The following is a 23,241-nucleotide window of genomic DNA, read 5'->3' as shown; positions in this document are numbered from 1 at the left end:
ACAGCGACAAAGAACGCCGTCACGTTCGGCGCCCCGACGCACGCGCTTGTGTACGCACGGCAACGACGGCCGCCGTTTACCACAAACCGGCGGTGATGGCACCACGGCGCTTGTGTCTGGCTAAGGGCAACTTCGGCACCGCGTGAAGTTCCAGAATCCCGCCAGATGGCTCAGCCTTTTTTATAAAGTGCCTTTCATATTAAAGGATCTCAAAAAAAATTAATTAACGGTGGATTTTTTTTTTTACTCTGACATGTGAGTGAGTGATCCCGACCTCCCTTAAGTTATCCCACAACGTTGAATTGTCTGAACTCCCGTAAAGCTTTACGCTGTGACAGCACCTGATGAAGCTCTCCTTGGGCTCCACGTTGTGAACCTCGGGGTCCAGGGTGTAGGTGTAGAGGCCCGAGAGCCTGCGCTGCGCCAGCGGCCCATAGTGCAGCACCACCTCGGCCTCGCCGGGCTCCGGGTAGCTGCTCGTGCGGCACCTCACCTCGCTCTCCGTCACCTCCACGTTCCTGCTTAAGAGAACAAATGCCGATCGGTCGGACGTACGAACAAACGAACCCTCGCACGGACGGACGAAGCGGATGTTCGCACGGACCAACGCACGGTCACGTAGAACGATGGACGAACGCGGCCACAGAGAAGAACGCACGGTCACGTGGACCAATGCGCAGAGAGACGTGCAGCCTCACGGATGAAAGCACGGTCGCACACGACGCGCGCGGAGAGGCGCACGCACCTGCAGATGACGTTGCCGACCGTGACGGAGACGTCAGCAGCGCTGCCCGAGAACAGGTCGTCCCCGAGCACCCGCAGCATCGTGCCACCCGCGCGGGGCCCCTTCACTGGGAGGAACTCCTGAGGATGGGGGTCCTGCCGTCCGGCAAAGAGACACGGCAACAACCGTCGAATGAATAACAAAACGGCCGGCGCTCGGAAGGGAGGAGAGAGGTGGCACCGTACCAGCGTTTAGGGGGTGTGATCGCGATACGGGTTCATCCGCGGGCGGTACGGTGGCGGTGCGGGGATTGGCACGTGGCAACCGGAATCCGGTGACCCGGGTTCGATGCCTGCTCCATGAATGAAATCTGAACAAGTGCCATCGTCTCCTTTCCCAACGTTCTAACCAAACACAGAGCCTTGCTCAATCCAAGCAACGTGTTGCCTGGCAAGCCCAGCATTATTTTTCGGCTTCGGCCACGCAGCGATCCGGCCAGATTTTTTTGCCGCGAAACCCTCCACCGCCCGGGCAAGGCCAAACAAATAAAATTGCCAAATTCGGCCAGATCACTACACGTGGCCTAACCCAAAATCAGTCGGAGCCGTTTGTTGCCGGCCGCTCGACGTTTTTGGCCCCCTTTGGGCCCCGAGCTCAAAGGGGTCCCCGGTTGTAATCTCTCCGAGCGAGAGGGGGCTGATGCGAGTCACTGCCGAGGGCGGCCACCTGGTAGGCGAAGAGCTGCGGCGCCGTCGCGGCCGAGTCGAAGCCTCGCAGCTTGAGCACCACGGGGCCCTGCGTGACGGCGCTCACGCTCGACAGCTCGCACACCACGCTGCGGGGGAGGGGGGGGGGGGCAACAAAAACAAATTCACACGCATGCACACACTCACAGAAAAAGATTCCCCGTATAGCCTTAACAGACTGTTGGGGCAAGTGCTGTTGGCGAGCACCTATGAAAGCCCGGCCGCCTTTTGTCTCCCCAGGGCGCACACACAGCGAATGTGACCATCGTGACACTGGCACTCACACAGCTGCCTGATCACATGACCAAGAGGCCAGGTGTGAAGCTAAAGGGGAGGGGATTGTGCAAGACCCGAGGTGGCATCAACCTGTTGCCTAACTGCCACGCGGCGCACAAGACGTTAACCACGTGCCAATTATTTATCATTTTGTCCACGGGCGAGTCAAACAGCAAGTTTCACAAGTGAACAAAGCAGCGAGTCAGATCGGAATCGAGCGGGCGAGCCACCTCGTAATCTCCGGCGACACCCTCCTCCACCCGTCTCCACCTATTCCACCTCCTCCTCGCGTCCCCCCCCCCCTCCTTGCCACTTACCGTATCGAAATCTCGTAGAGCTCCTCGACGAGGGGACACGGCGCGCCGGCCACCGTCACCGCCTCCACGTCGTCCACCCGCTGGCCCATGTCGTGACCCCACACGGTGAGCCGCGTGCCGCCCTGCAGCGCCCCCGTCGTCGGCTCCACCTGCGGACAAACGAGGGCGCCGCGCCGCGGAGGGTCGCGCTCACGATCGGCAGGGAGGGGCGCGGACTCCCCACCCGGTGGGGGCCACCGTGCGACCGCCGCGTCGCACGCACGCGGCTGCTCACGGCCTCGTGCGGACCAGCGACTCTCACCCGCACGATGTTGGGCGCCGGGCAGGTGGCGAGCGGCGCGGCGCAGGTCTTGTTGTAGACGCACGTCGGCTTGATGCCGCACCACTGGCAGCCGTAGCTGGCGTTGGCGGCCAGGCACTGGCTGCAGTCGCGCCGGCCCTCCCCGCACTTGTACAGCGTCACTGCGGCGCCGGCAAAAACAGGGAACGGCGGTCAATACCGGCGTACGCCGCGCGCAGTGGCAATACGTCTCTCAATCAATGTTTTGATGCAAATCATCATCTGCTGCTGCTGCTGCTGCTAATGCTACTGCCGAACGTGGCTGCAGGGTTACCCGAACAGACATATGTGCGAGCAATCCGAGAATAATCGACTCACTTTGATGGCAGCATTGCTCAATTGTGAAAAATAGCTTTTAATTAAGAATATACATTAATCAATAGGAGCGGTGACGCTCTCGTTGTTAGCTCGTGAGACAGCGCGTGAGCGAGCGTCGGAATGAGCGTGTTCACGAGCGTGTGGTCGCGCTTCGCGCACCCTGGAGGTCGTTGTGGTTGTCGATGTTGAACTGCGACGTCCACCGCACGGTCACGTCTGCAGGGACCTCCATGGCGGCCTCGTCGTAGTCGTACTGCAAGCACAACCGGCACCATCGCCGCGTTACCGCGGAAACGCTGTTGGCGCGATAGCCACACCGAGTAGGGCCCAGGGAGAGACAGACATGGGCCGCAAGGAGGGCTAGGACATGTGTGTGTGTGTGCGTGCTTGTGTGGTACAGTAGGGGGTACAAGTGGTAAATCGGCCAGTCATCTCAGTCCGTCAACCCATGGCACCTGAGTCTGTCCCGAGACCTCCTGTCAGCGAGCCTTCTACACTTCACGTGGCCTCAAAGTGCACCTGACCTGGCACAGATACCGTGGTGACGTCACTGTCGCTTAGTGGCGAATGACGGTTGTATTGGTATTGAGGGCACGGGGGGGGGGGGGGGGGGGCGCCCAGGAAGGGACGCGCGCTTGCCAACGCGAGCGATCTAAGCGGCAGGCTGCTGCTGCTGCTGCCCCTGGCGGTGGTGCTTAGACCCGCCGTTCACCGCGTGCCGGGTCTCAAAGCGAACATTGCGTAGTTCATCTTGGAATGGGCACCGTCGGCTTTGCACGTCGGCGCTCACCTGGGCCACGTCGCAGGTGATGACCGTTTCGGAGCTGGTGACGTCGCTCGCCTGCGCCCCCACAGCGTGCGACTTCCCGTCCACCGTCACCAGGCACTCAAACGCCGGCACCTGCGTCTGAGATTAGTGCCAGCACCGGTGGTATGACGGCAGTGCGTGTGGCGGTGAGGAGAGTGGGGGTGGGGGGGGTGAAGGGGCAGATGTCAGGATGTGGGAGACCTGCCCAGGGCTTCCTTGAGTAAGACAGCGTCTGTCTCAGTGAGCACTCAGCTGGCTCTGATTAACGTCCGATTGGCCGATTGCTCGAGTGAGTGAGTGATTGGTAAAGTGTGCGCTCTGTTCAATTGGTTTATTGGATGAGAGTTTGATCATCACCTTGGCCAAATAGGCTCATCCAATTCGCCGGTTTTATTTGTTTGGGATTAGTCCCTATCAGCAACGCGACTTTACGCAGAATTGCAATCGGACAGTTTCTTCCGAGAGCAACGGCGCTTTCAACGTCGGCCGTAACGCGTCAAAAATTATTAACGATAAAAATAGCCCTCGCCCAAATAAATCCAAGTTTCCGCATGCCCACCCATGCCGTGCCCCCCCATGCCGTGCCCCCCCCCCCCCCACTCCGTCACCTCCAGCAGGTTGAGGTTGCGGGCGACGAAGGCGAGGGCGGTGGAGAAGCGCGCGGGCACGAGGCTGGCGCTGGAGAAGCTCTCCAGGCACGGGCAGCTGCCGGGGCCCTTCATGGGTACGGCCAGCTCGTGCTGCAAGTGACAGTACACCGTCACACGGGCACGGGTAGGGGCAGGACTACAGACATTCCTAATTGATCCTGAATGCACCCCAATCCTCTAGACGTGTCTTCATTTCCCACCCATGCCCTCATCCTCTAGGTACGCTGCTGCCGCCATTCTCTAGATTCTATACACAACACTATCCCTGTTAGATGTGTCCTCTGAATCCCAGCCATGCCCTCTGACCCAGAGACGCTTCGCCATCCTCTATACCCACGCCCCTATCCACTCGACATTCTGCACGAACGTTACCCGCAGATATGCCACCCCAACTCTGGACGTGCCCGCCCCCCCCCCCCTCCCATGTTCTGGTCATGGCTTTCAACCAGAGCCGTGCCCCAATTCCCCAAACCCATGGCCCTTTAAATACCGGTCCTGGCCAACGAACACCGGCCCTTATCCTATCACATCCCTCGGCGAGTAATTATTTAGCACAGGGGGCTACTAAAACGAGAAGAGCCTTGCACGGGCTTCACCATCGTGAACGCCAGCAAGCTCCCCACTCTGGTCATGCAGCTACGCAGGAAGAGACGCGAGGGAGGGAGGGAGCGAGGAGCCTTGGGAATCGAAGCCTCAGCACGAGTGAAGAAGGCCCCCAAAGCTTCTCCTTACCTCACCCAGGCAACAGCCAGAAGCACGAGCACGCAAGCACGCACGCACGCACACACGCAGGCACATGCGGGGTGAGGGGGTGAGGCTGGGAAGGTAAGGCTGGGAGGGCAATTGTGCCATTCCACAGTAATTCCGCATTCGCCGTAGCATGGGCAGTTCGTTTGCACACCGACACACGCTCACCGCACGCTCCCCTCCAACACAATCACCACGTGCTCAGCACACACTCGGCATATACTCGGCACACGCTAAGCGCACGCTCGCCTCCGACAGCCCCAGAGCTACGGCTACCGGGCGGGATTGGCGATGGTGCAAACGAGCAAGGTGAGGGCGGGGAGGGGGTAGCAGGGGAGGGGGGAGGGCTTCTCCGTGGGGAGGGAGCGGCACGGTCATCTTCTCGAGCGACGCGACGCAAGCGCCTCCCAGACACCGCGTTCTGCAGTCGGCAGAACGAACGGTGTTTGTGACGCTGGGGGGGAGTGGGGGGGGGCGGTACTCACGTGCGTGTGGTGGCCCCCCCCCCGCCGCCGTGTGGGGGAGGAGCTGTGGGGAGAGGGGGTGCCCGGCCAGCGCAGACCGCGGGTGCAGAGAGTGCGGGCGAGAGCCAGAGGCAGACAGCTGCAGCAGAGCAACTAAAGCGGCAGTGGGAGCTCCCGGTGTAGCAGCATCATCATCACCACCGTCGTCGTCGTCACCGCCATCATCGTTGTCGTCGTCACCATCACCGTCACCAGAGAGCAGCATCAGTGAGGAGGAGGAGGAGCGTGCGGGCGAAGCGGTGGGGTTTGCGGAAGCGGCGGCGGAGGAGCCGGGCAGCGGCGAAGACTTCTCGCCCTCGCCCCCTGACCCCGACTCGTGACCCCCACCAAGGGTCAACGGGCTGGTGTCAAAGGTGAGGAGAGGCTCTCCGAGGTCACCGCCGGCTGAGCGAGCGGCGGTGCGGGTCGGAGCGGCGTGAGGGTCGGCGTTAGGGTCGGCGTTAGGGTCGGCGTTAATGTCAGGATAGAGGTTAATGTCGGGAAAAGGGGCGGCACTGGGGTTAGCGAGCGTTGGCGCATGCTGGGCGGGGCGGGGGGTTTCAGCGGGGGGCGCGGGGGTGGCATGCCGAGGGGGGGGGGCGAGCAGGGCCGAGCGTGAGCAAAGCTACGGGGAGAGCAGGGTCAGAGGTTGTCGGGTTAGAGGGCCCGTTAGTTGGGGCGGCGGCGGGAGGAGCAGCGGCAGGCGGCGGTGTCGCGAGAGCGACGACCGCCGCACGCACCGGGGTGGGGGGCGCCTCCGGGGGCGCGCGGGGGGGGGCCGTGGGGACGCCGGCAGGGGGCAGGCTAGGGACACCGGCTACAGTGGAGGGCGTGGGGGGCTCTACTGGCAGGAGGGGGGAGGAAGGGGGTACAAGTGGCTGGGAGAACTACCGGGGTTACGCGCGCGGGCGCACACACGCGCACACACACAAGCACGCGCACGCGCACACGCACGCGCGAACCGCAACCACAGCGCAGCAACGGACCGGGAAGGGAGGAGGTGAAGGAGACAGAGAGAGGGAGGAAGATAACACATGCACACAGTTACCATCCACATGCCACATCCAAAGTGAGAGACAGCAACCACAAGGTGACCGCAGTGAGAAATGTAAAATATAAAAAAAACATTGGAGGGTGAACAAGGGTGACGATCGGAGAGGGAGGCGACAGTCGCAGGAATCATCGCTCAGCAAACTTGAAGACAAAAGCCCGAGGGAGCAGGGAGGACCGCACCCTCGATCCGAACCCCGACCCCGAGACCCGAACCGTGACCCTGACCCAGAGGTCGAGCGGGAGCTGGCGGTGATGCAGGGGAGTTGGGGGGGGGGGGCAGTGCTGCCCCTTCTCGCCGGGTCCCACAGCCACCGCGACACTAACGGCCGCGACGCTCGCAGTCGCTACAGGCGATGACCACAACCGTGACGGCGGCGGCGGCGGCGCGAGTAGAGGGGCGACGGGGAGTGTACCTGGGCATTGTGGATGATGGGGCCCTCCTCACAGCTGGGCTCGTGGGTGCATTCGTGACGGTGCACGCACCAGTGGCAGCTCCAGGGGCTGCCCACGCACGCCGCGCACCTGCACACACGCGTAGCCACAACAAAGGTCCCCTATTAGGTCGGCACGCAGGCTGTTGGGGCAAGTGCTGTTAGTGAACACCTACTAAAGGCGGCACACGTTGCATGGTGGTGGGAGGGGGTGGGGATACTCATTTGAGGCTGAGTTGACTTAGAAAAGGCTCAAGATGGGTTCAGATAATCCTCACTGGCATTGGCCATGAGCGGGAATTGAACTCGGGTCGCCGGGGTTCGTAGTGTGGTGCGCTAACTGCTACACTACCGCTCCCCACACGCACACACGTGGCCACGTCGGCCAACATGCCAACACACACAGACACATATGCACACATGCAAAACGCGACCACACAAGTCAGTCAACACACACCAGACACACACGTTATACAGGAGCCCACACAGTGGAAGAATCACAATGCTTTACGCAACCGATGAGAAACTCAAGTTGCGGAAGAGTGCGTTTGCCTGCTGGAAACAAATAATACTCTCTTGCATCAGGGCTTTTTACGTGCTGTTTTCCAGGAATAAAAACACAACACTCCAAGCTTAACCCGCCCACGTACATGCACATACCAACATACATGCCTCGCATAACAGGTGACATCACCACACCGTATGTACGATGCACACGGCCTTGTTTTAGTGATGGGGGGGCGGCACTGGGCGAGGTCACATGACCGGCAGTGCACGTCGGGCAGGTCCCAGCGTGCACGACCAGACGTGTTGCCGTGCGAGCATTGGGCGGCGAGCGAGCAAGAGAGAGCGTACGAGCAAAGGGTCTGCGCACGCATATGTTAAGCGCGCCAGTGTGTTAATGTGTGTGGTAGCGCGAGTTAGTGTGGTGGGCGTGCGAGTGAGTGAGCGTGCAAGCATGTGCGTGAGTGTGCACGTAGGTATATGAGCGTGTTCGTGGGTGACGGTGTTCGCGAGTGAGTGTTCATCTCAGTGAATGAGGGTGTGAGAGTGTGAGCGAGTGTGGTTGCGGAAGAATGCGAGTGAGTGTGCATGCACAATGGTGCACGAACGTGTTAGCGTGTGAATAAGCGTGCAAGCATGTGTGTTGTGAGTGCGTGAATGTCTTCATGAGCGAGTGTGTAAGTACAAGCCTCACCACTTAGAGGTGAAGGGCGGTTGTTGTTAAGTTAAGTTAGTCTGCGAGTGAGCATGCGAGTGAGCGTGCGAGTGAGCGTGCGAGTGAGCGTGCGAGTGAGCATGCGAGTGAGCGTGCGAGTGAGCGTGCGAGTGCATGAACGTGTAAGTGTGCGAGTGAGCGGACGGGCGTGTGAGCAAGCGTACGGTGCATTGCGTCGCGTCTGGGCGACGGCGTTGCAGTTGAAGTAAGTGAAGCTGGAGGCGGCGACCTCGACTCCCTCGAACCGTAGGACCAGCGGCACCACCATGTGGTCTGTTGGGAAGGGGGGGAGGGGGAGAGATGGAGAACTCAGAACCAGGGTAAAGCAGCCGCGGCCCACACGGAACGAGGCACTCCGCGAGCGAACAAAACCTAAGAGCCCAGGCAAATGAGGAAGGAAAAACCAGGTACGCGTGGATCCAGTGGTCACGGTCTCGTCCTAAGTGAATCAGCGACGAGCGTTACATCCGGAGCCACGTGACCACGTGAAGCCGCACGGCATAGCAACGGCATCTCACGACATCACACGTGATCACGTCATCTCCTCGGTAGACAAAGACCAGACACTTAAGCGCTGGGTTCACCACCGAGTTCTGGGAAACCGCGCGATCGGATTTGGCCACTGTGGTCTGCAGAGCGAGACCCGAGTAGTGACACGGCACTGGACGCTCACGTTCTGCGGATTGTCGGGTCACTAGCACAAGTTTTGACCCCCCCTGCCACGGACAGACAATGAACAACGGTGGCCAAGGTGGTCATCCGACGTCCAACCGACGTCGGCAAGGACCTGCGCATCGTCGTTGTGGTCGTTACAACGACCTGACGAATCGACGGACGCGAGGCGGATGTCAGCGGGGGTGTCGGGGCTCACCTGTGCCGTTCCAGGTGAGGGCGCCGATCTCCGGCGTGTGGCACGTGAGGCTGGAGCCGGACAGCGTGGCCGGAACGTTGTGATAGAGGAACGAGCAGGTGTAGGTCTCCCCGTCTCCCAACGCTGGCAGCCCGTCCACCTGCAGCGTGATCTGGTGGGGGGGTAGGGGGAGACATGGGGGGCATGAGGGAGGTGACCCATATTTACAACCCAACTTGGATTCACACGGTGTGTAAATGCGACCGTATTTCAACACGTTGCGGCCTCTGTGCGAGTCTATGGGTCTTTGTGCGAGTCTATGGGTCTCTGTGCGAGTCTATGGGTCTCCGTGCGAGTCTAAGTGGTCTGTCATAGGCAGAGGAGAGGAGGAAGTCTTGATCCTGGACTGGCACAGGGTCAGGGAGTTGACGGCAGGGATGGTTGGGGAAAGGGAGTTCAAGGCTATGGGGGCAACAGGAGAGAAGGAGCGATCACTGTTGGCGCAAGTACTGTTAGTAAGCACCTAGGAAGGGACCGATGGTGACACTCAAAGGAGGTAGTGTGGCCAGAACCACACCCCACCACCTTTGTCTCCTCCACTGCATTCCCACTCGACAGGCACCCGTCCACTGTGTCTGGGAATCTAACTCGGGTTGCCAGGATGGCACCACGTGTGTACGTGGGCACGTGTGGACGCAGGCCCTGTGTTTACGTGTGTGTACGCGGTCACGTGGGGACGTGGGCACTCTGTGTGGGGGTTGGGGGGGGGGTTGTGCGGTAAGCAGCACGCACCTCCTGTTGGACAACCCAGCTGATGTTGGCGGGCGCCACCTCCTCCACCCTCAGGCACTCCTTGTCATAGCTCCAGCGCCAACGGTTGGGCTCGTCGGAGGAGCGGCACTCGGAACGCCGGGAGCACCTGCGGGCGGAACCACGGAGCTGGGCGCTCGCCCTCGCTTGCGCCCCCTCACCCTGACTCATCCTGGCTCGCCCTCCCACCCCATGGGTCACGTCTTCACCCTGACGACTCACCCTGGCTCACACCCTAACCCTCTCGTGCGTTCACACCGAGATGATTACTGCTATTATTGCCCTTGCCAATCCAGAAAACAACCAAGTAGAAATCGGAGCAAAAACAATCGCGCTGTGACTCGAGCATGAATCAATATTAAACCAAATACATTTCCAGTAACTGAAGTAGGCTCGTACAAAAACGTGGTTACCGAGCGCGGCAGCTCACCTCCCCTCCAGCACACACCACCCGCAGTAGGGGTCGCGTGCGGCCACGCAGGACACACAGTCTGCGTGCTGCCGGCAGCTGCTCACCGGCACGCGGCTCACCTGCGACGCACGCCACCGTGTGAGGCACGGGGGGAATGGGGGGGGAGGGCGCGGGGAGATAACCGGGCTCAACGACGAAGTCACGGGCAACGTCGCGCGGGCAAACACCACAACCCTGCCACGAGGTAGAACGGTCACGAGTGCCTGTGCACAGCCCACCTGACCCCCTGAGTCGGGAATCGAGCCACCAGCATTTCATGCTACGAGGCGCGAGCATTTCCACTGCTCCGCACTCCTGCCGTGCTCAGGATGAGGTCAAATATCCAAGGATTATCTCAGGCCTTTTTATGATTGCGTACATCTTGCGCGAATGTCTTCGTGATAACCACCGTGGCTTCGCCAGCCTTACCCAATACCAAGCGATGCCACTTTCGAAGGGAAATCAAGAAATTGATGTCACAATATTACCATCGTCACTTCCGATTTTTTGGATCAATCCCTAAAACTAAATATTCAGATTGTCACCAAGTCCGTAATTAGGCTTGGATTTTGGCGTTTTGCGATTTAGTCCAAAACTCGGGAGCTCGTCTGTACTCCAAACACACTCTCACACACGTGGTCACTCGTCTCACTAAAACCTGGACCAACTCAAAATATTGTAGCAGTTTGGTGTTGGGAGTATTCGCAGGTGTGGGAGGATGCAGGAGGGCCTCACGTTGTTCTCGGCCATGACGTAGATGTACTTGCTGTCGTTGCTCAGCTCCATGTCCTGCTTGATGGCGCCCGGCACGGAGAGCAGCGGGATGCTGTCCTTGAAGCCGTCCTTGTCCGCAATGAACGCCTGACACACGAAGCAGCAGCACCAGCAGAAGCAGCAGCACAGACACCGTGACCACATAAGCAAAAGGCCCCAACATGCTAGGCCCGCCGCCCGGCATGCAGTTTTAGAATAGAATGAAAGCAGGCCTGGGGGCTTGGAGGTCGGAGAGCGAGGCTGGCACCGCTGAGACCCGAGGTTCGAATCCAGGCAGCCACCTCCGCAACTAAACCGGGTTCTCAAGAAGTGCAGTGAATTGATGGTCTAATCCCAGTCACCAGTGGACTCACACAGAAACCCATACACTCACGGAGAGACCCATAGACTCGCACAGAGACCCATACACTCACGGAGAGACCCATAGACTCGCACAGAGACCCATAGACTCGCACAGAGACCCATAGACTCGCACAGAGACCCATAGACTCCCACAGAGACCCTTAGACTCGCACAGAGACCCACAGACTCGCACAGAGACCCATAGACTCGCACAGAGACCCATAGACTCGCACAGAGACCCATAGACTCCCACAGAGACCCATAGACTCGCACAGAGACCCACAGACTCGCACAGAGACCCATAGACTCGCACAGAGACCCATAGACTCGCACAAAGACCCATACACTCACGGAGAGACCCATAGATTGGCACAGAGACCCACAAACTCGCACAGAGACCCACAGATTCAAACGAATTACGTCAGGGGGATCTGTAACGCCCACAGTGAGTGAATTAAACACGCATATGTAAAGGTTAATACAGTTCACCGCAGTATTAACTACAGTGGCCGCTGGAATCGAACTGCGGACTTCTGCAAGGAGCGGCGAAGGCGCCGCCGTTAAAGTTCACATCGCATGAGAAAACGGAGCGATCCGACGAGGAGGAAGATGTTTGTGATATCAAATGTCAAGAAGGAACCACTGGGCACTTTCACATTGCTGTGGACAAATGGGAACACTCCCAGACCAGACAGACTGTGGACATCATCTCAGAATGAGCGATTGAAACAATAACAAAAATAATAATTATTATCGAAAATCCAGGAAGCCACACTCAGTCCAAGGACTCTCTTTCAGGAGGGTCCTGCACCATACGTTTTTACATTAAGATGTTTTCAGCCAATTAATGAGCGTTTATTCAGTGAATGCAATAAGGGGGACAAAGCTCTATCCCCGTACATATGGAAACAGATGGAGGGTTACGGCTCGCCCTCGACAAACAAGCGGATCAATCTGGCCAATCACAACGCGGAACAGAGCGAGGTCCCCGCTGCTCTAACGGGGCCATCGACGCTTCACAGCCCCGCAGAGGCCCAGGGCGGTCGTGCGACCTCCCCGCACGAGCGTCTTCCGTGAGGAATCAGTCCCCCCCCCCCCACCTTACCCGGCTCAGCTGGCCCTTGTTGGTCCCAAGGAACGCGTAGGTGCGCTCCTCCTCGGTCGTCACGGCAACGGCGGTGATGCAGGCGTCGTTGTTACGGCCCAGGAAGGTGCCGTCGGTGGGCACCTTGCTGGTGATGGGGGTAGCCAGGTGCTCCGAACCGCACGGGTAACGCGCTTCCGACTGGGACATGATGGGGAGGGGATGGACGGAACGACGGAGGGAACGACGGAGGGAAGGGTTAGGGCCACACACGGCCCACATCACGGACACGGCACCACTGCCAAATGATGACTCGGCACTCAGTAATTCACTCGAGTCCCTTGCTCCCCACTGTTCAGTTGCCTCCTTATCACTGTTCTCTTGCTACTATCATGGTTACTCTGTCCGGGAACTTCACTTAATTCCTCCACCCGTGGTTGAGGAATTGGGTCTCCCAGAATGACTGTTTTGGCTCATCCACACCACGTTCAAGCACCAGCACGCCGCAGCTAACAACAACTCGCTCGCCCACTCACCCGCCACACTGCAGGTCACAGTGCTTCCCCTTTCGGCTCGTTCCCTCGCACTGCTCCACGCTGGAATTCCCTCCTCCCATCATCATCACCATCACTGCCTCACCATCATCATCACCATCACCATCATCACCATCATCACCATCATCATCACCATCACCATCTCACCATCATCATCACCATCATCATCATCATCATCACCACCATCATCATCACCATCATCATCACCATCACCATCTCATCATCACCATCACCATCATCGTCTCACCATCATCATCACCATCATCGTCTCTTCAAGCCCCTCCCAAGCTCTTACAACAATCAACGTGGCTCAATGCAGGAAACGTGCGACAAACTCTTAACCATTACAACTCGGATAACAGTGCTGTTTGTTGCTGGACACTGGACGTTTTGCTGAACGACGCTCAGCAACTGTGTTCATCCCCCCCTCCCCCACCTCGTGCGGTCTCCGGGGGCCATTCTGTTTGTTCCGCCAGAGCTGCCTCACCGATGTTTGCGTAGAGGCCTGATTCGGGCCTCCTCCTCCAGCGCAAACCCGCGGTAATTTATCGCTCGTCTGGGTTCATTTACTCGCCCGCCCCTGCGTGTGCGCTCCGACGGCGCAGCGAGCGTGCCTACGGGTGTGTGCGTGCGCACGTGTGTCTGTGTGGGTGGGAGCGGTGGTGTAGTGGTTAGCGCGCTGCGCTACAAACCCGGTGACCCGGGTTCGATTCCGGCTCACGGCCAACACCAGTGACGATTATCTGAACCGGTCCTGGGCCTCCCCTAGGTCGATTCAGCCTCAAATGAGTACCTGGTGCGGTGTTTAAACATCGCCACCGGGACGACAAAGGTGGTCGGGAGTGGTGTTGGCCACCCACCCCTCGTGTACTGTGCCGGACTTAATAAGTGCTTGCAAACAACACTTGCCCCAACAGTCTGTTAAGGCTATATGGAGGATCCTTGTCTTTTTTTGTGTACGAGTGTGCGTACGTGTGCGCGCGCGTGTGCACGTGCTCGCCTAACAAGTCAACAAGAGAGGGCGCGTCGCTGCACAAATAAACACCGCCTTCACTGAGCGCAACAATCAACCAAAAGATGTTCAGATGAGCCACGAGATTGCTTCTATTCATAGCGGCCTCATTCACCAAGGCCCCCCCCCACCATCACGGGAAAACTGAACTGGGCACAGAATCCCGGGCAGGGCCTTGTGCAGCCGGTCTCATAAACACGGCCATTAATGATGTTGTTTCCCGTAACCTCCGCTCCGGAGACGAATTTCTCCGCCGGTGGTAACGCGACTCCCGGGAGCCACAGCCCGTGGCGGCGAGAGGTTGACTGAATGTGGGGTGTGCCGGGGGCGGTGATATTCTCCAAGTCGGCGACATCAATGGGAGAGCTGTCTGAAAATGAAGCTACGGGAGGGTAACTCGGGTCGGTAGAGATAATTGAGCCCAGTCTAACCTGGTTAGCCTCCCTCCCCCCCTTTTTCCACTGCTATATCCGAGCCGAGCCAGTGCGGAGGCCCGCACCGTACAGGCGGTTACCTGCCGGCTATTTTCCCTGCCGAGCCAGAAACCAAACCACGACACACGCTGGCCGGCCTGAAGAGAGAACGTCCCGATCCGACTCGGGGCCGAGCATGGCCTGGGGCGCGGCGGGGGATCACGGCACGGTCACCGCGCGTGGCGTAAGCCGGCGGCGGCTCTCCGCGGGAATTGCGGCGTCACACGCGCGCGGTCTCGACTCGTCGATGGCAGTGGAACGATCGACGTCCCGGTGCCTGCTGCTAACCCACGTGCCGGGGCTGTTTTACAGAGAATAAGCGGGAGATGTATAAAGTAAATAGATAGACAGGGTGGCCCCAAAAGTTAGGACACGTAGAGGTTATTCTTTTATGTTAACACTTAATTCTTTAAATTAATTTTGCATCTATTATTGTCATCATTAACATCTATTTATATATTCTTCCTTTGAGGGGGTTACCTCAGATGTGTCGTTTACAAATCTCCACCAAGATCCCTGGATGAATTGAGATAACACAATACAATCGATGTATGTTCAAAGATTAAACATGTAATCTATAAAAAATAAATGAGTCCTAAATTAATTTCTAAAGAAAATTCGTGCATGCGGTAAGGTTAATGGGAGTAAATTTTTAAGTTTTGATAATAATTAAATGTGATTTGTAAATATAGATACAATAACCCTCTATGTCTTGACTTTTTGGCCACCCCAGTGGTGATATTTACACACCACAACAGGTAGTCGACCCTAGGAAAGGCACAGGATCGGTTCAGATACTCGTCACCGATGTTGGCCATGAGCAGGAATCGATATCGGGTCAACGGGTTCATAGTGCAGCGCGCTAACCGCTACACTAGCGCGACACGACACACAGTGTACACGCGCACACACATTCGAGGCCGAAGCGAATAAACAGTGTGTGGGCATGGCGGCTCTCACATCCTCGCCCTCCTTGCGACACGGCAGCGAGATGTACTGCACGTGCGAGTCCTTGTCGCTGCCCTGGTAGCAGCTGACGCGCGCCCGCTTCATGACGGCGGCGATCCGGCCGAGCGGGAAGAGGCAGAGCGCCGACTCGTTGAGCGGGAGGCCGCCGTGGCCCTGCGTGGCCGCGAACGCCACGAACAGCACCGGTCCCGTGCCGTCCCCGTCGCCGTCCCCGCCGCCGCCGGCCAGGCTCCGCGCCAGCTCCGAGCCGACGCCCTCCGCCAGGTACGCGTCCTGCGCCAGCGGGTACACAGAGGCGCCGTCGCGGCACGACAGCGGCGCCTCCACGTACGACTGGTAGGTGTCGTCGCCGAGGCAGACGCGCGCCACGTAGCTGGTGAAGGGGCTGGTGGAGAGCGTCGACTCGTGGCGCGCGAACACGAAGTAGGCGTGTCCGGCGTGCGCGAACGCCGCCGCGAACGTGAAGTGGTACGTCGAGTGCTCGCCCACGATGTGCGCCCGGTCCGCCACAGTGAACGCGTCGCCCGCCGGCAGCTGGTGCAGGTGCCGCGTGCACATGGGCCACAGCTTGTAGGGCGCCATGCCGCTGCCCACGAACAGCATGTCCTCGCCGCCGACGCCCGGCGCCACGAAGCCCACGACCCGCACGCTCGCGTTGCTCGACACCACCGTCTGGCTGTAGGTGGGCGACTCCACCCAGAAGGTCTTCTGCGACACGTCGTCCGGCGCCAGCTTGGCGCACGTGCCGTGGTGGACGCTGCCGCACACCACCAGCGAGCCGCCCGAGCGGTCGAGCACCAGCAGCATGTTGGAGTTGCTGGTGAGCTGCGTGTCCTTGCAGTGCTCCAGGGGCGGCAGGCACTCCTTGCTGTCGTTGACGGGGCCCGTGCCGAGCTCGCTCTGCTTCGTCAGGAACGCGTCGAACTGGTACACGAAGTTGACGGCGCCCACGTACACGCGCCCCGTCTCGTTGTCCACCAGCAGGTGGTTGAGGGCGGTGGGGGTGCTCACGGTGATCGCGGCGTCGGCGCCCCGGCAGACCGGGACGCAGTAGCACAACAGCGCCAGCCAAGCCGATGCCGGCGTGAGCAAGCACCGTGGCGTCCGCATCCCTGCCGGCCTGCGACACGGGGAGGAGACGATCCTCGTGTTAGGGTAAGGACACCATTACGAGGTCTCGATGAGAACATTAATGATCGGGATTTACCGCAAGTCAAGGATTACCGGACGAGGTGGCCCCAACCCCACCGTGACTTCAAAGTTACCAGTGACATCACTGTGATGATGCTCCACTGAAGCATGTCACTAGAGCATGGCGCTTGACTTTAAATGTTTTTTTCCCCCTCACTAGCACTTAGGCAAATCCACGCCTTCGGCGAGCGCGTGGATCCCAGGTCGCGATACCTCACGCTGCATGCAGTGAGCGGAGCCGTGTTTCCAGGGGGTCAGTGGGTGTCACGCGAACCCCCACGGGACGCATCCAACCCAATCCACGCACATCGATCCTCACGCCCTCAACCCAACGCAGCATAAATCGGTACCACCCCCGACGTAGGAAAAAACTTTATTAGCCCTGAATTATACGGCCAAAGAAAGGGAATCACTTGATAACAAAATGGTTCCCATGTAATTCACTGTTATTGACCGCACAAACAAAGATTTGAACCACCACAGTAATGGCCACCTGAGGTGGTACCAGACAAGTGACATTCCTGGTCTGGGTTCAGCGGGGGGGGGGGGGGGGACCAGATAACCAAATCCACACAGCGAGAGCACGACACAAACTACGGCGGCACGAGACCATCTCGGCTGGCCGTGGGGAACACGATGGCCCGCAATCTGTATCCGGCCCACGGCGCCGCTTCATGCGGCCCACGGCCACACGAGGGCCCACCCCTTGCAATCGCCCCGGCAGACAATGTTCTCATCCGTCGCCGCGCGAGCTTCCCGGCCGTGATCATCCCCGGTGCCGAAAGGGTCGGATATTTTCAACCTGGCACAGACACGTTTAAGCGCGCGGCTCGGCCGCTTTTGGTTCCCGATAACGATTTGAATGTCCCGCTTCGTTGGGTGGAAAGGTGCCGCCCGCCCCCCAGGCTGCGATGCACCGCAACGTACCGCGATAACGCGTCGTGCGCCACCCGCATTAACCGACGGGGCGCGAGCGCTCCGCGAAATGCCCGACTATCGCACCGCGCGAGCTACTGTCGCTGCGTCCGCGCGATGTCGTGCGGGGGGTGGGGAGAGCGTTCATCCTTCATCGTTTCAATAACATTTAGGTCCAATTAGCGGCGTGCAAACTCTTCTGCGGTGTCTGCGAGCGCTCCCGGTGTTTGCAGTGATCGGGTCGCAGGCGACGCGGTCACTGCTTAATTAACAGTGAATAATTAATTGGCGCGGCCAATTTGGCGCACACGCCGCCGCTCGCCGCTGGGTGTGGCCGGCATCCAGCGCCGTCCGTCGCCGGATGCATGCACGGTAACAGAGTTAATTTCGTGGACGGCGTCGGCGAATTATTCAAGGGGACAATGTTTGCGTTTAATTAGGACGCCGAGCGCACGTCAGAGGCAGTTTGGCTCAAACGTGGACAGCCGTTGGCCTCAAACGAAATGTCGGCTTCCCCCCACGGAGCGCGAGCGGCGTCGTCAGCGCAATCACGGCGCCGACAACGGCGGTGGCACTGACAAAGCCCAGGACCTGGCACGCACGCTGCTGTTTCCATCCACACCAATTAGCATTAGCTCACGCGCATTCACGGTCAAACATGCGCGCGCGCGTCCATCCACTCGCACACGCACACAAGACAGAGACAAAGATTCTCCATTTCGCCTTAGCATATTTTTGGGGCAAATGCTGTTAGCGAGCACCTATGAAAAGCTGGCACGCCACAATAGGGGGTGGGTGGGCCAGCACCCCGCCATGCCACCTTTGTCTCCCCAGTAGGTACTCATTGAAAGCTGAGTTGATCTAGGAGAGGCCCAATACCGGTTCAGATATTCGTCACTGCTGTTGGTCGTGATCGGGAATCGAACTCGCGTTGCCGGGCTCGTAGCTCGGCGCCCTAACCACTGTGCCACCGCTCACTCGCACACACGGACGGACGCACGCACGCACGTCGTTCTTGCAAGTGAGACCGGTCCAACTCTCTCTCTCCGGACTTCTCGCCTGGTCAGCCTCAACGGAACCCCGCAGGTCGCCCCTCTTCGCCGACGTCCCATCACTGCGTGCCCCCACACCCCTTGTGCATACGTGAGTAGGGCTTGTCGAGCACTCGCTGCCGGCCCACCGTGGGCGAGCACACGGACCCCCTCCCCCCACGTTCATGACCTCTCTCTCTCTCTCTCCCTCCCTCCCTCTTTAGTCGGCGGTGACGGTGACCAAACCGTTTCCCGATGGAATCCCTTCCGGGGATCTCTATTGAACCCCCCATGAATCCATTTCATGGCTTTACCCTGACCTCGTATACAAACGTAGAGCGGCAAAGTCAAACAACAACAAAAGCTCCCCCACCGTATAGCCTTATCAGACTGTTGGGGCAAGTGCTGTTAGTGAGCACCTGTGAAGGCCGGCACGGCACACGAGGGGGTGGTGTGGCCAGCACCACGCCGGTGCTGAGGTTCACACACCGCAACAGGCACTCATTTAAGGCCCAGTCAGAATCAGAATCTTTACTTAGACTGGAGGAATCACGAAGAGCCATGAAGCACTTTTTCACAGATGTCCAGTAGGGGTGGGGGTTAGCAAGTTTCAAACAAACATAGAAAAATACGATAGGAGTGCGAAAGAGAGAGGTTATCAAGTCGCAATTTGTTTTACGATTAATTGCAAGCTTGGGCAAGGCACCAACACGACAACAAAAACAGTCTCAGACCACACCAAATCAACACGCAGCCCCAACAAATAAATTGGGACATTAAAATTGAGTCAGACTAGGGGGAGGGGTCCCAGGACCGGTTCCAATATTCGCCGTCGCCGTTATTTGGTAACGAGCTGGAATCAAACTCTGGTCACCGTGTTCGTAGCGCAGCGCGCTAACCACCGTGCCGCCACTCCCCGCCACGCGCAGAGCTACACGCAGGCACACCCCGAGCTCAGCGCGCAAAACGCGAGATGGGGGGGCAACGTGGGCACGCGGGCGCTCGGTCGTGAACGCGAAACAGAAAGTGACAAAACCCCGCTACTGTGCCGCACGTCGTAACGGGGAGGAGGGGACGGGGTCTCGCGCGTTGTCAAGGGAAGTTGTGGGGGGGGGGGTATCAATCGTTTTGCCACGGAGAACACAAAAGCAACGGAACGGCCAGCCTGAGGCGAACCCTTACCACGCCGCCAACCAGCGGCCATCCTCGCCCACAACCCCAACACCGCCCCCGCGCCAATCAGCCACGAGCAGGACCCCGAACCAACCAGAAAACCAGCTTCCAGTTCTGACTCTACCCCTAACCCCAACCATCAAACCAGCTTCCAGTTCTGACTCTACCCCTAACCCCAACCATCAAACCAGCTACCAGTCCTGACTCTACCCCTAACCCCAACCATCAAACCAGCTACCAGTCCTGACTCTGCCCCTAATCCAGAGCACCGACCCCAACCAACCAGCAACGAGCACCGGCGAGGGAGCACCGGCCATCTCATCAACCGTACCCTTACCGATAACCGAACCATTCTCAACGGTTCACCAAATCCCCTACATTCATCGTTTTTCAGTTTCTCTGTTCACGGCACCACACGTCCCGCTTCTGACGCTGCTCCCAGTGTCGCCCGTTGCCCGCCGTGCCCCCCCCCCCCACCTCCGCGGCTGCCACTGGTCGTTCGGTCAGTCGGGAAGCGAGCGCCCCGAGACAGATGCTCCTCTTCGGGTCACGGGCAACGACCGTCAGAGCACATCACCGGAATGCGGCGCGGCAAGAGCACGGCGGGGGGGCGGGCGGGCCTCCCACCAGCACCCCCGGGGCACAAGCGAGCGCCACTCCTCTGCGCCAGCAGCACCGCACACCCGGCCGTTTCACTCCTTCGTGGCGGCGGCAGCGAGGGAGGGATGGGGGCGCGCGCCCACAGACGCCAGTCCGCTCGTCCGCTCTGCGGTCGCGCGGCAAATTACGGGGACGTTTACTCGGCGCGCAGTCTTGAGAGCGGCCAAAGCGTTTATGACAGCTTCCCAGAAGAGCCCAGCCACGCGGGGGGAGGCGGCAGTGGCGCGGCCTTCTCCCGCCCAGCCCGGCTAGGCGGTAGTTTTCTCACTGGGACAGCAGGCGTGGGGAGAAGTTGCGACTCCCTCGTCAATCCACCGCTTGCACGAGGGCCTCCCGGTTACCGTGCGGCTCGCGGAGGGGGTTGTTTTTGACCGTACTTCACCACGGCGGTCAGTGTGGGCTGGTGAAGGACTCCGTGGGTGGGTGGGTGGAGGAGTCCTGCTGGTTTACCGGTGGGAGGTGGGAATGTGTCTACCCCTGGGGGGAGGCGATGGGGCACGCGACTGCACGATTGCAGCTGCATGGGCCCCGCTGGTCCAAAACGACAAGCGGCCAGCGACAAACAGCACTCTTAAAAGTTGTTTAAGATATTATTCAAGTTGAGGCTGCACCTTGCTAATGAGACAGCCGCGATGACGATGCTCACGAGTGAATCCTGCGGTGTTTTCCAAACAGACGTCATGAACCACAGGAACTGGTCGACCCAGGATTTAGGATTGTTGAGTTTCGGGGGCGGTGTCGTCGAGTCCAACTGGTCCTGCACCGCACCTGGCACCATCGTCGGGGCGGCGCCGTACCCAGCCCTGGCGGCGTGGGGGCGTGGGAGGAACCTGTGCCTGGCAGTGGACGGCGGGGGGGGGGGTGCCGCCACAACCAAATACAAAGATCCCCCGTGTAGCCTTCAACAGACTGCTGGAGCAAGTGCTGTTAGCGGGTAGCCCAGATGAAGGCTGGCAGGGCACACGAGGGGGTGGGTGGGCTGCACCCCGGCCAGCCGCCTTTGTCTCCCTCGTGACGATATGTACACACCGCACCAGGGACTCGTTTGAGGCCGAGTCGACCTAGGGGAGGCCCAGGACTGGTTAGGATAATAGTCACCTAGAGTTGACCGTGAGCAGGAATCGATCTCGGATCGCCGGGTTTGTAGTGCAACGCGCTAACCACCCCCCAGCCCCCACCCCCATCCCCCACCACAATGGCCGCCGGGGTGGGACACGCATTCCTGAGCAACGACGAAAGCCACTGCCGGCCCCAACTGTACCACGCCGGCACGCCGCACTGTAGAGCCACGCCGTACCGTACCATCATGCCGATCTGTAGCACCACGCCACCAACACGTCACCTCACTCCGTCTCTCCGAGCGAGGGGGGCCCGTTCGGTCACACAGGGTGGCGCTGTGCATCGTCAGCGAGGGGTGCCCCCGCGGGGTCAAACGCACGGCCCGCACCACCCGGTGTACAGCGGTCGCTAGTGTTGCCCTGGCAAGCCTCACCTCTTCTCCGGGAGGGTGCTGCCATATCGGGGTGCCGTGCATATGAAGCGGTGGGTGGGGGGGATAACACCACGCAAAGATCCGCACAGACGGGTTCACGGATCCGATCGCTCTACTGCCGTCTGCTGGCCACCTAACGCGGCGTGTGACGAGGTACCGGTTCGTCGCTTGAGCCAAATTCCTCCGTTCGCGATACGCGCATTGAACCGCGTGCAACGTGAGAATCGATCACTTGCAATGTGATGCAAATGATATGGCAGTGGTCTCTGGCGACTGAGGGGAGAAGACCCCCAGAGCGGACGGAGGGCAGGGGATGGAGGAGGTGGCTGCGTGTTTACTGCATGACAGCTGTGGGATCCGGCGTGAGGGGTTGAAGGAAGCTTTGGTGGCGAGGCGGTGGTGGCACCGCATCTTTACAGATATTTCAACGTCACATGGTGTGAACAAAATTGACAAGTAATACAAACGACAGGGTAAAAAAAAAAAATCCTTAAATCTAATTGCGGCCCCCAAACAGTGACAGATCACCCAATGTGACTGTGTTTAGTGATCGCATGGCTACCATCAACTCCCAACTGCAAGGTGCGCGTGGACGGCGTCACAGGCGCGAGAGTGCCCTCCTTCTGGAGTCCAAGCCGCGCTGCGCTGCATCACGGGATTTTAAGGAGCCTCCTACGAGGTGCGCCGACTCCCGGCGTGCAAGTGACGAGGTCAGAGAGCTTCCGTAATTGGGGCACCCTCGCAAATCGGCCATCAATGCAGGCGCCGCCGTTCCTCTTCCGGAGGATCCCCGCTCCACGTCGAGACAGTTTCGGGCAAATATTGCAACCGCGCCGGCATCCAACAACCTTGATTTCTAATTGATTTAAAAAGCCATTTAGTATTTATGAAAATTACCAACCACAACCAAAGTCGTTACTTTGGCTGCGGGGCACGTCGCTCGTTCAGGGAATCGATAAGCGGTGGCAGTGGCCCAAAGGGCCGAGCGATCCCGATAGCGAGCGAGACGCTAATGGGCCCGGCGAAGGGCGCGGGCGCCGACGCGCAGCGTGGCAACTTCAATCAGACCGGCTCGGAGTCATCAGCAGCGTTTTCGCGGCTCGGGGAGAAGCGGCAGTCGTTGCAAGTCGGTCCTCCCCCCCCCCCCCCCCCCCGAGGATTTTTGCGATCGTCAGGAAAGAACATTGCAAGAGATCGCGACGTTGCGCGCAAGCCGCCCCCCCCCCGCCCCCCGCACCGCCGTTGTGCACGGGCCGTCGTGGCCCAAACGCGACACTCGGATAAACGCGGCGCAATTACCGGACCCTGCTTTTAACGATCCCTGTCCG

The 23,241-nt window shown here is 59.4% G+C and overlaps 1 protein-coding gene across 2 annotated transcripts in view; it reads right to left on the bottom strand.

Moving 5' to 3' along the window:
- LOC144729324 (plexin-B1-like) overlaps positions 1-23,241 on the bottom strand; it is a 112,501-nt gene that overhangs the window by 21,913 nt on the left and 67,347 nt on the right. For both annotated transcript variants that reach the window (XM_078609500.1, XM_078609498.1), the window contains 16 exons: positions 15,443-16,571; positions 12,465-12,644; positions 10,979-11,104; positions 10,223-10,323; positions 9,775-9,901; positions 9,004-9,154; positions 8,297-8,405; positions 6,896-7,004; positions 4,138-4,269; positions 3,512-3,628; positions 2,881-2,974; positions 2,365-2,525; positions 2,064-2,212; positions 1,451-1,559; positions 746-879; positions 342-521 (listed from right to left, as the gene is read on the bottom strand). In XM_078609500.1, the coding sequence (XP_078465626.1) occupies positions 342-521; positions 746-879; positions 1,451-1,559; positions 2,064-2,212; positions 2,365-2,525; positions 2,881-2,974; positions 3,512-3,628; positions 4,138-4,269; positions 6,896-7,004; positions 8,297-8,405; positions 9,004-9,154; positions 9,775-9,901; positions 10,223-10,323; positions 10,979-11,104; positions 12,465-12,644; positions 15,443-16,561 (3,098 nt within the window). In that variant the 5' untranslated portion in view covers positions 16,562-16,571. The remainder of the gene's footprint in view (positions 1-341; positions 522-745; positions 880-1,450; positions 1,560-2,063; positions 2,213-2,364; positions 2,526-2,880; positions 2,975-3,511; positions 3,629-4,137; positions 4,270-6,895; positions 7,005-8,296; positions 8,406-9,003; positions 9,155-9,774; positions 9,902-10,222; positions 10,324-10,978; positions 11,105-12,464; positions 12,645-15,442; positions 16,572-23,241) is intronic.

The sequence above is a fragment of the Lampetra planeri genome, chromosome 32 (genome assembly GCF_965212315.1).
Source record: "Lampetra planeri chromosome 32, kcLamPlan1.2.h2, whole genome shotgun sequence".
NCBI classification, from domain to species: domain Eukaryota; kingdom Metazoa; phylum Chordata; class Hyperoartia; order Petromyzontiformes; family Petromyzontidae; genus Lampetra; species Lampetra planeri.
The sequence above is the reverse complement of the archived record's forward strand: the minus strand, read 5'-3'. Positions and strand labels throughout refer to the sequence as shown.